Source organism: Mercenaria mercenaria, chromosome 2 (genome assembly GCF_021730395.1).
Source record: "Mercenaria mercenaria strain notata chromosome 2, MADL_Memer_1, whole genome shotgun sequence".
Taxonomy (NCBI): domain Eukaryota; kingdom Metazoa; phylum Mollusca; class Bivalvia; order Venerida; family Veneridae; genus Mercenaria; species Mercenaria mercenaria.
In genome coordinates, this window is record NC_069362.1 from 74854209 (window position 1) to 74874261 (window position 20053).

The 20053-nt window shown below is 36.8% G+C and overlaps 2 protein-coding genes across 2 annotated transcripts in view; one reads left to right on the plus strand and one right to left on the minus strand.

Annotated features, from left to right (window-relative positions):
* The window catches only part of LOC123564333 (centrosomal protein of 131 kDa-like), a 57645-nt gene that overhangs the window by 24744 nt on the left and 12848 nt on the right, over positions 1–20053 (minus strand). The window contains exons 7-15 of the mRNA XM_053536957.1: positions 19778–19883; positions 15281–15435; positions 12227–12407; positions 9296–9486; positions 8343–8522; positions 7457–7582; positions 6237–6343; positions 1692–1788; positions 1272–1489 (exon numbers count right to left, since the gene is read on the minus strand). Coding sequence (XP_053392932.1) covers positions 1272–1489; positions 1692–1788; positions 6237–6343; positions 7457–7582; positions 8343–8522; positions 9296–9486; positions 12227–12407; positions 15281–15435; positions 19778–19883 — 1361 coding nt within the window. The remainder of the gene's footprint in view (positions 1–1271; positions 1490–1691; positions 1789–6236; positions 6344–7456; positions 7583–8342; positions 8523–9295; positions 9487–12226; positions 12408–15280; positions 15436–19777; positions 19884–20053) is intronic.
* LOC123564332 (uncharacterized) lies at positions 343–1237 on the plus strand. Its single transcript, XM_045357835.2, has 2 exons — positions 343–559; positions 897–1237. Exons 1-2 carry the CDS (start codon positions 365–367, stop codon positions 1029–1031), a joined length of 330 nt encoding a protein of 109 aa, XP_045213770.2. The 5' UTR covers positions 343–364; the 3' UTR covers positions 1032–1237.

Below are 20053 nucleotides of genomic sequence, written 5' to 3' on the forward strand. Positions count from 1 at the left end.
CTGAAAACTGTATGGATTTGTCTCTTTGGTCTCTCAAAATATGCTAGGACAGGAATAGCTACTAGGGAATGGACAATTTTGTAAAACATTAGGAATTTTGCATCAGTTTGTCTGTTCTCAAAAGATCTTAAACAAAGAGAATTTTGCATATCTGAGTCATAATGTGGAATTGTTGTTGTATATCCATCTGACTGCTCTTCTTTGTACCATTTCTATCTTATTGTTTAGTGTAGGGTGACCAGATAGAGGATGGAGTATTCTACCTCAGGCCTGACAAGAGCTTTATATGCTATTTCTTTAACCTTCTTCTTTACAGTAATGTAGTACCAATGGTACCAAATCTTATTTTTGACTATAACGCTTTATGTATTCCTACAACCAACTTTGTTTTGCTTACATGTTTGTTCATTCATTTTCAGATGGCAGCGTAACCAGTCTAAGTCAGAAGATATTTTCAGCACCAAACCAGTCTGAGAATCTACGTCTGCTTCTACGACTATCTGTTACCGAAGGTGTCCAGGACATGTACACACAATTCCACAACAAAACCAAACAACAGGTAAATAACCACAGCATTTTTTTTTACATTTTTTATACAACAAGCCACTCACAGCAAACTGAGAGACTGTATACAGAATGCCTATTGTTTCTGTTAAATTGTACATTTTGTGGGCAGGACTTTGTATTACTTTAGATAAACTACAAACCACAAGTTGAAAACAGTGCATGATAAAAGGGTATATTTGTACACATCATTCCGTTCCATAAGTTTTAAATGGATATTTGCAACTAAATAATACTTGTTCATATCTTAGGTAGAAATAAATACTGATTACTCTACTGAATGTCATAGAAGCATCTACAATGCAAATGATTTTACTATTCTAATATTTCAGGTTTTGGAGAAATCCCTACATGAAGCAGATGCAATTATGGAGCAGTTGTCACCTCGATCAAGAGGTAACACCAAGACAGACAAGGCTGCTGGGATATGGACAAGCGCTTATTGTGAATTCTACAGGGGCTCTTAGAAACTGCTAGTGCTACATACTGTGAAAGATTTATTTATATAACGTCACTGTGTCATAAAATGATGTGCTACAAAACTATGATGTATATTCCTGTTACTGTTGAAGAATATGAAATAAATGAATATATATGTATGCGCATTTTTATTTTATGTAACTTTTATGCTGCCCAATTATCTGATCCAGTTTTTTGACGCTTATTTACCACACATGTTCATTTTCAAGAAGATGCCAGTAGCTTACCTCTGTTTAGCCAGTTCCCTTTCTCTGGCACACGCAGCTTCTTTCTCACTGGCTAGCTGGTCTCTTAGTTCCTCTGTCATACGGACATATTTCTGTGCTGCTCTCTCGTCAGACTCCAGTAACTCTGCCTCATGGATCTGTTTGATCTTCTTTAACTCCGACTTATGTTTGGCGATCAAGCGCTGAATCTCTGGCTCTAAACCCTTCACAGTCATTTCCTGTGAGAACAGTTGCAACTTTTAAATGTTCAATCAAATAACGCAATACCTAGTCAGAGGGAATAGTTGTGCATAAAACTTGTATTCTTAGTATATTCTTAAAAGTTAATTAAGCATGTGAACTGACACATCATGGAGGAATCTGACTTTTGCTAACAGCTCCTTCAAAATACTAAAAGACCAACACCACATGTAAACAAACCTTGATTTTCTTTGTTTTGTCTTCAATCCATTTTTCTCTACGTAGTTTTTCTGCAGCTTCATGCATATCTTTTAATTTCTGCATTTCTATACTGTGTCTGTAATGTAAATGCATATAGATGTTTCAGCTAAGTTGGAAATAGTGTGCAGAAATTACAAATTCATTTTTTAAATTATTTTAGTGTGAAATGCAAAAATAAAACCCCTGGTGCATAACTTCACATGCTGAACAATATTCCTATAAAATTTGAAATACCTGACACAAACATAAACTAGAGCTATCACTAAAGGTGATGAATGTACCCCCAGCATGCACTGACACAGTACATTGCAATTTGATGCACACAAGATTGCATAATTATGTGGACTGTATGTATATAGACTGTATGTATACAGTATAGTAACAAAAAACAAAGTCCCATAACTATGCAGAATATTTATCTAAAAGAATGTAACATGCGCCATGCACAACTAGGGTTGGTACTGATCACTTGTGTGAAGTTTCATTAAATTGTGTGTAAGGGTTTGGTAGATTAGGCACGCACAAGATTGCATATGCAGATTGTATGTACATAGTATGTTAACAAGAAACAAAGTCCCATAACTCTGCAATTTTTGTCGCTGAAAGAACCTAACATGCCCCATGCACAACTACTGTTGTTACTGATCACTTGTGTGAAGTTTCATTAAATTGTGTCAAGGGGATGAGGAGAGATGGTGTGCACAAGATTGTGTCTATGTATATAGTATAGTAACAAAAAAACAAAATCCCATAACTCTGCAAAATTTTTTTCTGAAAGAACCTAACATGCCCCATGCACAACTACTGTTGTTACTGATCACTTGTGTGAAGTTTCATTAAATTGTGTCAAGGGGATGAGGAGAGATGGTGCGCACAAGATTGTGTTTATGTATACAGTATAGTAACAAAAAAACAAAGTCCCATAACTCTGCAATTAAAGAAAAGAACCTAACATGCCCCATGCACAACTACTGTTGGTACTGATCACTTGTGTGAAGTGTCATTAAATTGTGTCAAGGGGATAAGGAGAGATGGTGTGCACAAGATTGCGTCTACGGACAGACGGACAGGCAGACAGACAGACAACCTGAAACCAGTATACCCCCCCTTACAACTTTGTTGTCGGGGGGTACAAAAAGACAGAAGATAAAGAAACTGATAAAGTAACAAGGCAGTCTGAAAGACAGTTAAATCTCCCACCACTGCTATGGATAGTGAAAGGGTAAACCTTTGACCTTAAGCTGTAACCTTGACCTTGAACTGACATGGCTGACTCATGAATTCTGCACAATGTCTTGATGAGGTGATCATTTGAACCAAGTTTTATGAAAATCCTTCAAGGGGTTTAGGAGATACAGAGCTCAAACCTTTGACCTTGAGTTTTGACCTTGAGTTGACATGGCTGACTCATGAGTTCTCGATGAGGTGATCATTCGACCCAAGTTTGATCAAAATCCTTCAAGGGGTTTAGGAGATACAGAGTGGACACGAAATGGAAGGCTCAAACCTTTCACCCTAAGTTGTGACCTTGAACTTGAGCCGGCATGGCTGACGCATAAGTTCTGCACATCTTTTGATGAGGTGATCATTTGACCCAAGTTTTATCAAATTCCTTCAAGGGGTTAAGGAGATATAAAGTGGACATGAAATGGAAGGCTAAAACCTTTGACCTTGAGTTGTGACCTTGACCTTGAGCCAGCATGGCTGACTCATGAGTTCTGCACATCGCCTTGATGAGGTGATCATTTGACTTAAGTTTCATATGAATCCTTCAAATGAATTAGGACATACAGAGCAGACACAAAATGGAAGGCTCAAACCTTTGACCCTCAGTTGTGACCTTGACCTTGAAACGGCATGGCTGACTCATAAGTTCTGCACATCACCTTGATGAGGTGATTATTTGACCCAAGTTTGATGAAAATCCTTCAAGGGGTTTAGGAGCTATAGAGTGGACACGAAATGGAAGGCTCAAACCTTTTACCCTAAGTTGTGACCTTGAACTTGAGCTGGCATGGCTGACTAATGGGTTCTGCACATCATCTTGATGAGATGATCATTTGACCAAAGTTTTATAAAATTCCTTCAAGGGGTTAGGAGATATAGAGCGGACACAAAATGGAAGGCTAAAACCTTTGACCTTGAGTTGTGACCTTGACCTTGAGCCAGCATGGCTGACTCATGAGTTCTGCACATCGCCTTGATGAGGTGATCATTTGACCTAAGTTTCATATGAATCCTTCAAGGGAACTAGGACATACAGAGCAGACACAAAATGGAAGGCTCAAACCCTTGACCCTCAGTTGTGACCTTGACCTTGAACCGGCATGGCTGACTCATAAGTTCTGCACATCGCCTTGATGAGGTGATTATTTGACACAAGTCATGAAAATCCTTCAAGGGGTTTGGGAGATATGGAGCGGACACAAAAGTGTTACGGAAGGACAGATGGAAGGACGGACAGAAGGACGGACGGAGACCATTCCTATAATCCCCCACCATTTGTGGTGGGGGATTAACAAGAAGCTGCGTTCAATAAACGCTTGATGCCCCCGGTGGCATCCTTGTCGATACACAGCAACCTAAGTCCAAAACGAGGTCAAGGTCAAGGTCAAACTGAGGTCAGGTGATGTCTGAAGATGAGGAATGGTCACAGGTTACATCTCAAGTCATTCTAGTAAGGGGTATTGATGCTAGACACAAACGGTCCAATTTGGTTAACCTCGTACGGACGGACGAACGAACGGACAGGACAATCACTATATGCCTCCTACATATGAGGAAATGAGAAAGGCAGTTAGGTAGGAGCAGAAAAGGAGGTATATCCAAAAACTCCAGGTGCACAACTTCATATTGCTAAACAACATTCCAATAAAGTTTCATGACTCCTGGTAAAACACTTCTCGAGATATGTGTGACACAAACTTTAGGTCCTTAGTGCATATGTTTGACTAAGTGAAGAACCATACCTCTGGTCTGGCCAAGTGAAATCCCGAACAAATTCCACATGCACAATTTAACATTATTAATAAGAATTCTATCATATTTCATGACTCTAAGTCGAACACTTTTTGAGATACAGGTGACAAAAACTTTAAAGGTGGTCAATCACATTTAAATTTTAAACAACATTTAATGACATTTTTTACTTTTTGTATATTCTGGTAGAGAATTATTTAAGGAACAAAAAGACCGATTACATAGAGTTAGATTCCTATTTGAAATGTATATTTTATTACTTTTATAAAATTTTGTAATTACTCCCCTTTAATATGAAAGTAAATAAAAAGCTGGGTATTTCTTTTTATTTCGATACAATGTCTAGTTTTACATTTGCGTTTGATAGACATATCAACTATTGAACAATCTGAACCAAAATGCAAGTTTTAAAGCTGTGTGTAGCTTCTGAATTCATTTATTTCCAATCTATCTTGATAGGCAAAGGAGGTAATAATAATTTTTCAAACTTGCGTTTCTAATGAATTCCATCTAAATACATAATTTTTAATGCAAATATGTTACAAATATATTACAATATGTCTAATATTTATGCATTTCCTTAGGCAAAGTATGTTTATCAAATTTATACTTATGATAAAATAACTCTGTCTTGGTTGGGCAACCAGGATAGGAAAATGAAATTTTAAAAACACCTCCAGTGAAAATCTAATTTGTATTAAGTGTTAAGTGAACATAAATGAGTGTAAATGATCAGATGCTAAAGTTTCGAACAAATCCATTACATGGCCAAAATCTGATTATCCACCTTTAAGGCCTAATATGCATATTTCTGGCAAAGTCATGGGCCATAACATTGGTCTGGCTGACTGAAGTTCCAAACAAAACACCAGATGCACAACTTTAAATGTAGAACAATATTCCTTTAAGGTTTCATGAAGTTATATCAGAAAAACTTTAATGACTTTTATGCATATTTTGATCTGATATTCAAGAGCCATAACCTTGTTCTGCCTGAGAGAAATCCGAAACAAAAACCCAGCTGCACAACTTCATATGCTGAATATAAAAATCCTATAATGTTTAATGACTCTAGGTGAAATATCTTTTGAGATATCTGTGGCACAAACTTTCAGACCCTTTATGTATATTTTTTGTATGTCCTGGGATGACGCTAAAGTCATAGCTACAGACTAGGCCAGATGGAGGTCTATGGTGAAGGCCCTATGTCCTGAATTGGGTGAAGAGGGCCAAGTATGAAGATTTCTGTCTGTTAATGGCCATGCCTCTGATCATACTGAATGAAATCTCAAACAAAACCTCAGGTGCACAACTTCACATGCTGAGTAATAATCCTATAATGTTTGATTACTCAAAATCAAATAATTTTGGGATGGATAAATGGACAGACATACAAACAAGGGTAGATATAAATGCCATCTCCATCCAACAAAACATTTTGAGCGGCCAATATACACAATCTACAAATAAACAGTGCTCTCCACAAAGCAAGCTCTTTATATTTTGATAAAAGTCTGACTTAGGTGCATGTATATATTGACTCACTTGTCAGTAATAGCCTTGAAACGATCCTGATATTTCTTGTCCACCTGCTTTAACTCCTTCACCAGATTCTCACATTTCTCACTAAGATTCTTCTTGTCATCAATCAACTGAAAATTTCATAATAAACAATACGTAAATAGAGACATCAATTACAGCAGGCAGATAGAGACTTCAATCTGGCATTATTATCTGGGTGCTTTCCATATTCTATAAGCAAAGACTGCCTAATGACCTAAATGCTATCTTTTTTACCTCACCATGTGTCAGCCCTTCCAATTATACTACAGTCGAACTTCGTTAAGTTGAACTCGACCGGACCAGCATAATTTGTTAAAGTGATCGCTTGTTTGGGTTATCAAACAAAATTCATTACACAGGGATTTTTCCGGGACCTGACGAGAGAAGGGTGGTGTACAAATTATCCGAGTTCGAGTTAACGAAGTTTGACTGTATATAATAACAATGTAAACTCTCCAGAACAAACATCCTTGGGGAAGGAAATGTATTTGTTGTACACAGACTTTGCTCTGAATTGTTAATTTACTAAGAATTCAAAGGAATGAAAATATCTGTCTTTGTACAGAGGTACTTGCTCACCAAGATGTCAGTAACAGAGGTGATATTATACTTTACTAGCATCTACTTCATTCCTACATGAGTAAGCTACTGGTGGTGCCATTAACACAGGCTTTACCGTACTTGACTAGTCTACTTCATTCTTACATCAGTAAGCTACCGGTGGTGCCATTAACAGAGGCTTTACCGTACTTGACTAGTCTACTTCATTCTTACATCAGTAAGCTACCGGTGGTGCCATTAACAGAGGCTTTACCGTACTTTACTAGCATCTACTTCATTCTTACATCAGTAAGCTACCGGTGGTGCCATTAACAGAGGCTTTACCGTACTTGACTAGTCTACTTCATTCTTACATCAGTAAGCTACCGGTGGTGCCATTAACAGAGGCTTTACCATACTTGACTATACTGTACTTGAGAAGCGTCTATTTCCCTTTAACACCAGTAAGCTACTGGAGGTGTCATTTACAGAGGCTATATTGTACACTTGACTAGATCCTAATTCTCAGTAACACACATTAGCTACCAGAGGTGCCAATAACAGAAGTTATGTTGTAACTGAGTCTACTTCCCGGCAACTCCAGTAAGCTATCAGCAGAACAGTGGTTATAAACTCATATTGTAACAGAACGGTTCTACTACCTGATCAATGAATGACAGATGTCTCTTAATAGTTTCTTCATATTCATCTTTCTGAATTTCTATTCGTCTTTTCATTTCCTTGTCTGTCTCTCTTGCATGTCGAACAGTTAATTCACGTTGCTGATTCTGAAGCATCAAAACATATTTTAACTTTGTCTAAAACAAGCCTTCTTAATATCGCAATACACACAAAAAAGTCATACTGGGTTTGACATATTACAAATAACAGCTGATAAATCATATCATTTCAGTCTACTTTGTGATACCATGTAACTGAATTCAAGGCAAACCGGAATATGGGGATACTGCTCAATTTTGACATTTTGACTGACTTCGTTCCATTGTGACTATTATAATAGACGGGCAATATCACACTCATTTTCAACTGACTTCATTTCACTGTGACTATTAGACAGGCAATATTACACTCATTTCAACTGACTTCATTTCATTAACTATTAGACAGGCAATATCACACTCATTTCAATTGACTCTGTTTCACTAACTATTAGACAGGCAATATCACACTCATTTCAATTGACTTCGTTTCACTAACTATTAGACAGGCAATATCACACTCATTTTCAACCGACTTCATTTCACTAACTATTAGACAGGCAATATCAAACTTATTTCTACTGACTTCGTTTCACTAACTATTAGACAGGCAATATCACACTCATTTCAATTGACTTTGTTTCACTAACTATTTGACAGGCAATATCATACTCATTTTCAACTGACTTTGTTTCATTGTGAATATGAAACAGACATCATAACTCATTTTCGACCACTTTTGTTACATTCTGACTTCAAGTCATTTACCTTTACAATAAATTCTACAGCAATTACTAGAGGATTAACAGTATAACAAAACAATTCCTACAAGAGCTTTCTGCAGCATGGATACTGTTCTCTTTTTCTCATCAAGTTCAAGCCTCTGACTGATCACAGTGTTTGTAACCTCTGAAGCCATCTCATTAGCCTGGTCCAACTCGGCTAGCTCCTCTGCACTCGGACCTATCACACCAGATCTTTCCAAGTCTGCATTGATCTTTGAAATTTCCTGGAACACAAACAGAAACTTACGTTGCTTCATTGAAACAGGACATTGAAACTTCATTACTCCATTAGAGCCATGTCCAAAATTTTTGTCCATTTCAGACAAATCACAAACAGAAAGTTGACCCTATACAATTAAAGAGAATATTCTCAATAAAATGTAGTGAGAAGTTATACACATGTTATAATTAACTGCAATTCCTATCCACAATATAAAGAATTAGCTTGCTATTCTGTAAGCAAACAACTATCATTAACAACACAATAAAGGAACACTGTGTACTACTTACAAAGAAATAACCTAACAACAATATCACCTTATCCACTTTTCTACAATTAGAGTGATAACCTACATTTTTTACAGTATTAAACACCTTATATTACCTCATCAAAGTGCTGAGTCTCATCGAGGCAAAACATGATACTCTTAAGGTACAACTGATATACTGTGTCTCTTGAAGACCTGAGCCTCATCAACGAAACACATGCTACTCTTCAGACATGCCTCATTTATGGTTAGGTGCTGAGTCTCTTGCGGACCTGATCCTCTTCAAGGAAGGAATTGATAATCTTCAAAAATACCTGATCTACAGTGCCGAGTCTCTCTAGAACTGAACCTTGCCAATGAAAGTAATGACTCTTTTCAGACGGTGCCGAGTCTCTCAACACCTGAATCACATCAATGACGGACATGCCACTCTTCAGCAAGACCTGAGTGCTCACTCCGTCAGAGACATGAACCTCATAAAGAAAAGATAAAATACTCTTCAGACATACCTGATCTACTGTGCTGAGTCTCTCAGAAACCTGAACCTCGTCAAGGAAGGACATGATACTCTTCATCTTATCATCTGACAACATACTTTCTTTGGTTGGTAACCCAGATTTCTGACTGTTGAACTTCTGAAGGTTCTCAGCATTTAAACTATGGCTGTCAATATCACTGTCTCCCTTCTCAAGGTCATCTACTGTTAGTTTGAAAACAGAAATGCTTTATTAGAAAATTATGCAGTTAACAAACAAGAACTCAGTATCCCTCAATATGTCAAGGACTTTTGTCATGTATTTTTTAGGTAAAAGAAGGGGACCATTTACAAGGAGGGGGAGGGGTGCTTTTATTTTGGGGTATATGGTAGTGCATGTACATCCTAGCAATATGGGAAAGTTCATTTAAAAGGATAAGGGACATTTATTTTTTGTAAAAGGGATCGGGTTAGTTATTTGTACTGGGTATACTGTAGTACATATCCTCACAACATTCTCAGATTTCACTTAAAATTCTAAAAAAAATCATTTCTGTTTGTATATAGGATTGGGTATGTTTATTAGAGTGAGCGTTCAATCTTGTGTGCATTTATTATCCTGTTTGTTTGGTCATGGTCTGCACGGTTCGCTATTCAGTCAGTAAATTTTTAGTCAACACCCCTACAAATAATAAATGGTACTGCCCAAATTGAATGATGGACCAGTCCATTTTAGAAATTTAGCAGGTCAAAGGTTAAAACTGGCAAGAGGAGCTATCCAGACGTTTATATATGTACTGGGTATATGAAATTTTTTTTACTGACATTTGCATATGATGGTAACAGATTTACTAGAATATTGAATATTATTACCGTATCAAATAATAACACATTAGGCATAATTCGTCTATTTTACCGCACAGCTAAGAAAGGATTATTTCACAGATGTTGCCACTTCTTAACTACTTAACCATACTTAGATCTAGTGTCTGTAAATAATGAAATACTTACATAGGTTTAATGTACAACAGTTATTCCTTTATATTTGTATCCGTCGTTTCATGAGAGTTGTATCATACTGTGAAATCATTATTATTCGTGGGGGATTAATTTTCGTGGATTTCAGGGTTCAGCTCAACCACGAAATTAAGTCCTAACGAACAAATTCTGCCTATGAATGATGATAATGTAAACTGTACTCAATGTCGCCAAAAAAAGAAATCATAGCCGTCCGATCTGGTCCATAGTTGTGTGCATGCGACAGTACTAACCTGCAGTTTTCGTGTAGTTTACGGAGGCTCCATAAACAATTAAACATAGGTATGCATCGAAAAAAAAAGACTATTTCATTAAGACATTTACCCGTGGTTTGTTTATGACATGCTCATTAAAGTAAAAGTAGATACTAAAAATAGAAGTTTGGCGTTGCGTCACGTGCCAACCACACTATGCTGCGGCTGTTATTTGATTTTTACGGCCCCGCTCTGCAATGTTAAACTTTGTATTTACTGACATGTAGTAAACTACTATTACTTTAGGACTATTAATCATTATAAAATAACTGCTAGATTTGTGTCCAATGCATTATTACCCAATTCACATTACACGTTTCTCATAGGAAATAACAATTGCACAAGTTCAACAGCTTGTAATTTTAGATGCAGATGCGCATTCAGCAACAGGCATGTACGGATTCTAAACCATTTATATTTTATCAATCATGAGCAAAAACACATTTTTAGCACCATAAAATCAGTAAATCTATAATAGTTTGTTTTTAATTTGCAATACAAAAACTAGTTCTTGTTTGAAACACGATCAAATGATCAATGTGATAAACTTAATATTTGTTTCAGTTATGAATGCCAGTTGTGCAAGACTATATCCCAGGTGCTACAGTTTTGACACTTTTTTATTGGCGTTGAATTTTCTTATAAAATTGAATATTTCAGTAAGTTTTGCAAATTAAGGTTGTATAATTATAGATAACGCGGTCAACGGTTAATTGGCACATGATCACTCGCTAATCTCCTGTGGCGTAGATTTTTCCCCCCAAAAATTGAAAATCCATGAATTTAAGTCCCCACGAAACAGCTGTTTTGGCCAAAACCACGAAATTAAATGATTTCGCAGTATATATAGGTTCAAGTATAACTTTATGTATGTATATGTGATATGTATTTTATTATACCAGAATATTTAGATTACAAATTGAAACACAAGATGTCAGTTACTGTAGCAAGTGACATATGCTCACAAAGTAGCAAGCCCTTGTCTGTAGGCTAGGATCCTTATCTGTGTCCTTGACCTTGTTAATCTTTGACTTGTGTGATCTTGACTTTGGAGCTAGGTGTCTGGGTTTTGTGCATGACACATCATCTCATTATAACCATCTTTTATGCCAAGTAATTTTTAAATTCCTTCATTGATGACAGAGTTATGGATCGGAAAAGAAATAGACCATGTTAACATTTAACCTAAGTGTGACCTTGACCTTGGAGCTAGGGGTCTGGATCTTGCGCATGACATGTCATCTCATTATGGGGAACATTTATGCCAATTTATTTCAAAATCCCTTCATGGATGGCAGAGTTATGGACTGGAAATGAAACAGACCCTGTTTTAACCGTTGACCTCTGTGACCTTGACCTTGGAGCTAGGGGTCTAGGTCTTGCATATGACACATGGTCTCATTTTGGTGAACACTTAAGCCAAGTTATTTCAAAATTTCTTAATGGATGGGAGAGTTACAGCCTGGAAAAGAATTTACACGGACACATGCATGGAGGCACGGACGGACGGACAGTGCGATTTTAATATGCCCACCTTTTGGGGCATAAAAATTAGAAGCCTTGCTAAAGCTGGTCTTTCGAGGTTTTTCTAACCCTCACCAAGTAACCTAATACAGCTAGTTACTGACCATGTAATTCATATATCTGAGCCTTTGTGCCTAAGATAGACTTACACCAAGCATTTTTCCTCTCTGGCCTTGCACTGGCTAACTGCTCCTCTTCCTCTAGTTTCTTCAGGGTTTCAAACAAATCATCCAGGGTTGTCTTGGTTACAGCATCACTGGCAGTCACATTACTTGCACCATCATTGTCCCTTGCTGATACCTGATGGGATTCTATATCCTTCATATGGCTCTAAAAATATATTTTAACTTCTTGAACATGTCTTCCATTTCAACACGAAAACAGCTCCAGTTTTTAACTGGTTAATTTCAATCTTTTCAACTGAATGCAACAATAGACAGATATATTTCTACAGTGCTTAACTTTGATGATAAAATGTTTCAAACAAAAGCACATTTTAACAAACTCTATTGATTTCAAATGCATGAAAAAATACTAGAAGCTAAAGAATTCAACCCAGAACTAACTTAACTTTACAGCTTCAAATTTAGACAGCAAATATGTAGAGCAGCATCTGTGAACAAGAGCTGTCTCCATAGGATGACACATGCCCCCGATGGCACTTTTAATGAACAGTCATGGCCGATGTTAGAGCTTAGGACCTTTGACCTACGGACCTGGGTCTTGCGCGCGACACGTCGTCTTACTGTGGTACACATTCATGCCCAGTAATTTTAAAATCCATGCATGAATGAAAAAGATATGGACCAGACATGCCCATCAATGCACTATCATGAAATATGACCTTTAACATCTAAGTGTGACCTTGACCTTTGAGCTATGGACCTGGGTCTTACGTGCGACACGTCATCTTACTGTGGTACACATTCATGCCAAGTTATTTGAAAATCCATCCAGGGATGACAAAGATATGGACCGGACACGAATGCACATCATGAAAAATGACCTTTAACGTCTAAGTGTAACCTTGACCTTTGAGCTACGGACCTGGGTATTTCGCACGACACGTCGTCTTACTGTGGTACACATTCATGCCTAGTTATTTGAAAATCCATCCATCAATGACAAAGATATGGACCGGACACGAATGCACATCATGAAAAATGACCTTTAACGTCTAAGTGTGACCTTGACCTTTGAGCTACGGACCTGGGTCTTTCGCCCGACACGTCGTCTTACTGTGGTACACATTCATGCCAAGTTATTTGAAAATCCATCCATCGATGACAAAGATGTGGACCGGACACGAAAATTGCGGACACACCGACAGACTGACAGACCGACAGCAGACAGAAGGTTCAAAAACTATATGCCTCCCTTCGGGGGCATAAAAAACTGCTGTACAGAATATTAAAGGATGAAAAATACAAGAAAATGTATTTCAATTATATGAACACAATTCTATAAGTTTTTAGGTCAAAACAAGAGGGCCATGAAGGTCCTGTATCGCTCACCTGACCTATTGACCTAAAGATCAAGATCAACATTCTGACCAAGTTTCATTAAGATATGGTCATAAATGTAGCCTCTAAAGTGTAAACTAGCTTTTCCTTTGATTTGACCAGATGACCTAGTTTTTGACCCCGGATGACCCAGATTCAAACCTGACCTAAAGATTATGAAGATTAACATTCTGATTAAGTTTCATGAAGATACAGTCATAAATGTGGCCTCTAGAGTGTTAACAAGCTTTCCTTTGATTTGACCTAATGACCTAGTTTTTGAACCCACCTGACCCAGATTTAAACTTGACCTATAGATCATCAAGATTAACATTCTGACCAAGTTTCATTAAGATATGGTCATAAATGTGGCCTCTACAGTGTTAAATAGCTTTTCCTTTGATTTAACCTAGTGACCTAGTTTTTGAACCTACATGACCAAGATTCAAAATGGACCTTGAGATCATCAAGATTAACATTCTGTATAAGTTTCATGAAGATATAGTCTTAAATGTGACCTCTACAGTGTTAACAAGCTTTTCCTTTGATTTGACCTAGTGACCTAGTTTTTGATCCTACATGACCCAGATTCAAATGGACCTTGAGATCATCAAGGTTAACATTCTGACCAAGTTTCATGTATAGTCTTAAATGTGACCTCTACAGTGTTAACAAGCTTTACCTTTGATTTGACCTGGTGACCTAGTTTTTGATCCCAGATGACCCAATATCAAACTCATCCAAGATTTTACTGAGGGTAACATTCTGACCAAGTTTCATTAAGATTGGGCCAAAATTGTGACCTCCAGGGTGTTAAGAAGCTTTTCCTTTGATTTGACCTGGTGACCTAGTTTTTGACCCCAGATGACCCAATATCGAATTCGTCCAAGATTTCATTGAGGGTAACATTCTGACCAAGTTTCATTAAGATTGGGTCAAAATTGTGACCTCTAGAGTGTTAACAAGCTTTTCCTTTGATTTGACCTGGTGACCTAGTTTTTGACCCCTGATGACCCAATATCAAACTCGTCCAAGACTTTATTGAGGGTAACATTCTGACCAAGTTTCATTAAGATAAGGTCAAAATTGTGACCTCTAGAGTGTTAACAAGCTTTTCCTTTGATTTGACCTGGTGACCTAGCTTTTGACCCCAGATGACCCAATATCAGACTCGTCCAAGATTTTACTGAGGGTAACATTCTGACCAAGTTTCATTAAGATTAGGTCAAAATTGTGACCTCTAGAGTGTTAAGAAGCTTTTCCTTTGATTTGACCTGGTGACCTAGTTTTTGACCCAAGATGACCCAATATCGAATTCGTCCAAGATTTTATTGAGGGTAACATTCTGACCAAGTTTTATTATGATTGGGCCAAAATTGTGACCTCTAGAGTGTTAAGAAGCTTTTCCTTTGATTTGACCTGGTGACCTAGTTTTTGACCCCAGATGACCCGATATTGAACTCGTCCAAGATTTTATTGAGGGTAACATTCTGACCAAGTTTCATTAAGATTAGATCAAAATTGTGACCGCTAGAGTGTTAACAGTCAAACTGTTGATCACAGACAACGGACGGACGACGGACACAGGGCGATCACAAAAGCTCACCTTGAGCACTTCGTGCTCAGGTGAGCTAATAAAGACTACTAGTGTTATACACAATAATCCTTGTTTAAAATACAATGTTTCCACTGTGTAAGCACCTGATAGTATTCTTCCATACTGTCATCATGTCTTCTATCATTATTGCTTTCCTTGTGATCTCTTTCTGGACTACTTTCATCATGCGTATTAATGTTCGTGTCCTTATCACCTGTCACTTTCTTAGATGGTGGTTTGCTTCCGCCCTTCTTTTTACCTGAAAAATCAACAGAAATCTGTAATAAACAAGAGCTGTCGGAGGACAGCAACGCTCGACTATTCAACAGCCTTGTCAATTGAATGAATACAAGTTGAAAAAGGGGCATAATTTTGTAAAATGCAAAGTAGAGGTATTGAACCTCTGTACTGCATGTCATATCATGACAGTGAACAAGTGTGTGAAGTTTCAATCCTTTCCAATTTGTGGATACTGAGATACCAGCTTACATACAAAAACTTAACAAAAAAGTGCTAAGTCAAAGGGGCATAATTTTGTAAAAATGCCAAGTAGAGTTATGGGACCTTCACAGTGCATGTTAGATCATGACAGTGAACAAGTGTGTGAAGTTTCAATCCATTCCAATTAGTGGATACTGAGATATCAGATTACATACAAAAATTTAACCAAAAACTGCTAAGTCGAAAAAGGGCATAATTTTGAAAAAAAAGAGAGTAGAGTTATGGGACTTGCTTAGTGCATGTCAAATCATGATAGTGAACAAGTATGTGAAGTTTCAATCCATTCCCATTAGTAACTACTGAGATACCAGCTTACATACAAAACCTTAACCAAAAATTTCTAAGTCGAAAAAGGGGCATAATTTTGTAAAAAAGCAAAATAGAGTTATGGAACCTGTGCAATGTAGATCAGTTCATCACAGTGAATAAGTGTGTGAAGTTTCAATCCATCCCCACAAGTGGTTACTGAGTTACCAGCTTACATACAAAACCTTAACCAAAAATTTCTAAGTTGAAAAAGGGGCATAATTTTGTAAAAAAGCAAAATAGAGTTATGGAACCTGTGCAATGTAAGTCAGTTTGTCACAGTCAATAAGTGTGTGAAGTTTCAATCCATTCCCACAAGTGGTTACTGAGATACCAGCTTACATACAAAACCTTAACCAAAATCGGGACGCGGACGCGGACGCAGACGCCGACGCCGACGCCGACGCATGGGCGAGTGCAATAGCTCACTATTCTATGAATAATCGAGCTAAAAACCATTTGGCAAAATACTAAATGTGAAGTTTACTTCTACTGTTTGGTCATCCTAATTCATAACATTTTTTTTTTTGCCAAGTCTAGATATAAACTATACATTGTTATAAAGATCTCTAAGGGTGTTTGTAAGATAATTTTGAATTGTTCAAAAAAGTTCAATATTGTCAATTTTAATGCCTAAAATGTATTTTTCCATTGTAAAAGTCATAAAAATTGCAATTCTGAAAAAATATTTGTTTTTGAAATTTTAGAATTTTTTACATGGATTTATAGCTGTTATGCTTATCAAGATATCCTGAAAGTTTTATAAACAAGAGGACCATCATGGTCCTGAATCGCTCACCTGTCCCCAAATGACCCAGTTTTGAACTATGACTTCGTTTTTTTCTATCATTTGACATAGTGACCTAGTTTTTGAGCTCATGTGACCTAGTTTTGAACTTGACCTAGATATCATCAAGATAAAAATTCTGACCAATTTTCATGAAAATCCATTGAAAAATATGGCCTCTAGAAAGGTCACAAGGTTTTTCTATTATTTGACCTAATGACCTAGTTTTTGAAGGCATGTGACCCAGTTTTGAACTGACCTAGATATCATCAAGGTGAACATTCTCACCAATTTAACAGATAAAGCCAAAATTTCAAAATTTCTGGAGTTACAAAAGGCCTACATTTTAATATCCTGACAAACTGAATTTTTTAAACTATAATTCTACAATTATCAAGATATTCTGAAAATTAAAAATGTTCCTATTTCCACCCTCAGAGTACTTTTAAATGCTGTATAAATTCAATGGTGTTGTCTTAGGAAAAAACTTTGTTACAGAAAAGGTGGACCAACCAGTAAAGACTATGCACATTCTCTGTGATATAATAATACTTTCCTCATATACAGATAAATGTAGGGTTTAGTACTGTTTACAGTGTATAGTTTACCAGGTATAGTTAACAAAGTATTTCAAGTTATAATGTATGATCACAACTACATTTTATGTGTTGTCACATAGCATCTTAACCCTTATCATGCTGGACACGATTGATTCTGCCTTTGCAACCAGTGCAGATCATGGTCAGCCTGCACATCCATGCAGTCTGATCATGACCTGCACTGTCCGTCATTCAGTCAGTATCTTCTTGGTATGCACCCCTTTTAACAGTTAATGGTACTGTCTAAATTCAAAGTTCATAATTTAAGAAATTTAGCAGGGTAAAAATTAATACACAAAAAAAAAAACCTTTTAATCTTAACTAGAGATGCTTTTGAGAAAAGCTCATGTCTCCCACAACTGCAACATTGAAAAATGTCTAGTTTCTCTCGATGGCTTTGATGAATGGACCCAATTGAAAAATTTCTAGTTTTTCTCTATGACGGTGATGAATGGATCCAATCAGTAATTCAAGGGCCATAATTCAAAAGTGCCTGGGAGGATTTGGCTAGTTATCGAACTTGGCCGAGGTCTCATGGTCAAACACATTTTGTTCAAGTTTGGTGAAGATCAGATGAGAAATGTTCGACTTACAGTGCGGACAAGCTTGAACAAGAGCTGTCGGATGACAGCGCGCTTGACTATTCGGAAAATTGATTGAAGAATGGGGTCAAAATATTACCATCGATTTTCAGAAAAAAGAAAAAATGGATTAAACACAAAAATGTTCCTGTACTTGTGAATTTTGATTAGTCTTGCACTAAATGGCAATGTGTAACCATGATGGCAAATATGTTATGTTATATGTTAGACAAAATATGGACTTGTATGAAAAATTTGACAAATTTCCAAGTCCAAAAAGGGCCATAATTCAGTCAAAATAGTTGACAGAGTTATGTACTCTCACCTACAGATGGAAATCATGTTGATAAACTAGTGTTAAAAGTTTCAAAGCCACAGTTCAAATAGTTTTGACAAAACGCTGACTTGTAAGAAAACCTGAACAAATTTCAAAGTTCAAAAAGGGCCATAATTCAGCCAAAATAGTTGTCAGAGTTATGTACTCTTGCCTACAGATGGAAATCATGATGATAAACAAGTGTTTAAAGTTTAAAAGCCATATGTCAAATAATTTTGACAAAACATGGACATGTACGAAAACAGAACCAATTTCCAAATCCAAAAAGGGCCATAACTCAGCCAAAATAGATGGCAGAGTTATGTACTCCTGTCTACTGATAGAGACTATTATAATGAACAAGTTTTAAAAGTTTCAAAGCCATATGTCAAACACTTTACACAAAATATGAACTGGTATGAAAAACTTAACCAAGATTTCTAAGTCAAAAGGGGTCATAATTCAGCCAAAATCCTTGATGGAGTTATGTACTCTTGCCTATAACTGAACATGGTAATGGTTAACAAGTGCTGCAAGTTTCAAAGCTTTATCTCAAAAGACTTTGTCAAAATGTGGACTGGTACGAAAAACTTAACCAAGATTTCTAAGTCAAAAAGGGGCCATAATTCAGTCAAAATGCTTGACAAAGTTACATACTCTTGCCTATAACTGGACAAGGTGATGGTAAACAAGTGTTGAAAGTTTCAAAGCTTTATCTCAAAAGACTTTGTCAAAATATGAACTGGTACGAAAAACTTAACCAAGATTTCTAAGTCAAAAGGGGCCATAATTCAGTCAAAATGCTTGACAGAGTTATGTACTATTGCCTACAACTGGACAAGGTGATGGTAAACAAGTGTTGAAAGTTTCAAAGCTTTATCTCAAAAGACTTTGTCAAAAAGTGGACTGGTACGAAAAACTAAACCAGGGTGTGACGCCGACGCCGACACCGAAGCCGTGGTGAGTAGGATAGCTCTACTTATTCTTCGAATAGTCGAGCTAAAAATGTCTAGTTTCTCTCCATGGCTGTGATGAGTGGATCCAATCAGTAATTCAAGGGCCATAATTCAAAAGTGCCTGGGAGGATTTGGCTAGTTATCGAACTTGGCCGAGGTCTCATGGTCAAACAGATTTTGTTCAAGTTTGGTGAAGATCAGATGAGAAATATTCGACTTAGAGTGCGGACAAGCTTTGTGACAGACAGACACACACACACACACAGACTGGAGTAAATCAGTATGTCTCCCACACCACTGTGTGGTGGGAGACATAATTATCCTAGCAGAGTTAACCAGAACATCTTAAACTGTGAAATAATTGACGGACATTTCTTTAGAGAAATCTCTTGAATAGACTGTTAAAAGAAATAATTTCTTTTCATTTGTGAAATTTTCAGCTTTTATATAAACTGCACTTGTTCACTTGCAACCCAAACATTTCTTTAAATCTGATAAATGTAATCTAGAAATACAGATTTGTATAAAAAATTAAATGTTTAAGCAATTAATTACCAAGCCCAGTTTTCTTTATTTTTCCATTTGCCTGCAGAAAGGCAATCTCCTGCTCTGCTATCTGTTTCACTTCATCCCTTTTCTCTTCTCTCTTTCTCTGTAACTCCTAAAAAAGAATGACAGAAATTTTCCTTTCATTAAAATAGCATGCAAAGTAGGTCTTGCCACAAACATTTAGACAAACAGCCTGACAGAATGTATAAAACATGTCTTCCAATAACTACTTTAATGGGAGGTGACATTGTACAAAATAGTAAATTTTACAATGATTCTTTG

Coding starts and splice junctions, on each gene's coding strand:
- LOC123564332 (XM_045357835.2), top strand. CDS start 365: ATGTATTCCTACAACCAACTTTGTTTTGCTTACATGTTTGTTCATTCA. Junction 560..896: donor ACAACAAAACCAAACAACAG/GTAAATAACCAC, acceptor CTAATATTTCAG/GTTTTGGAGAAATCCCTACA.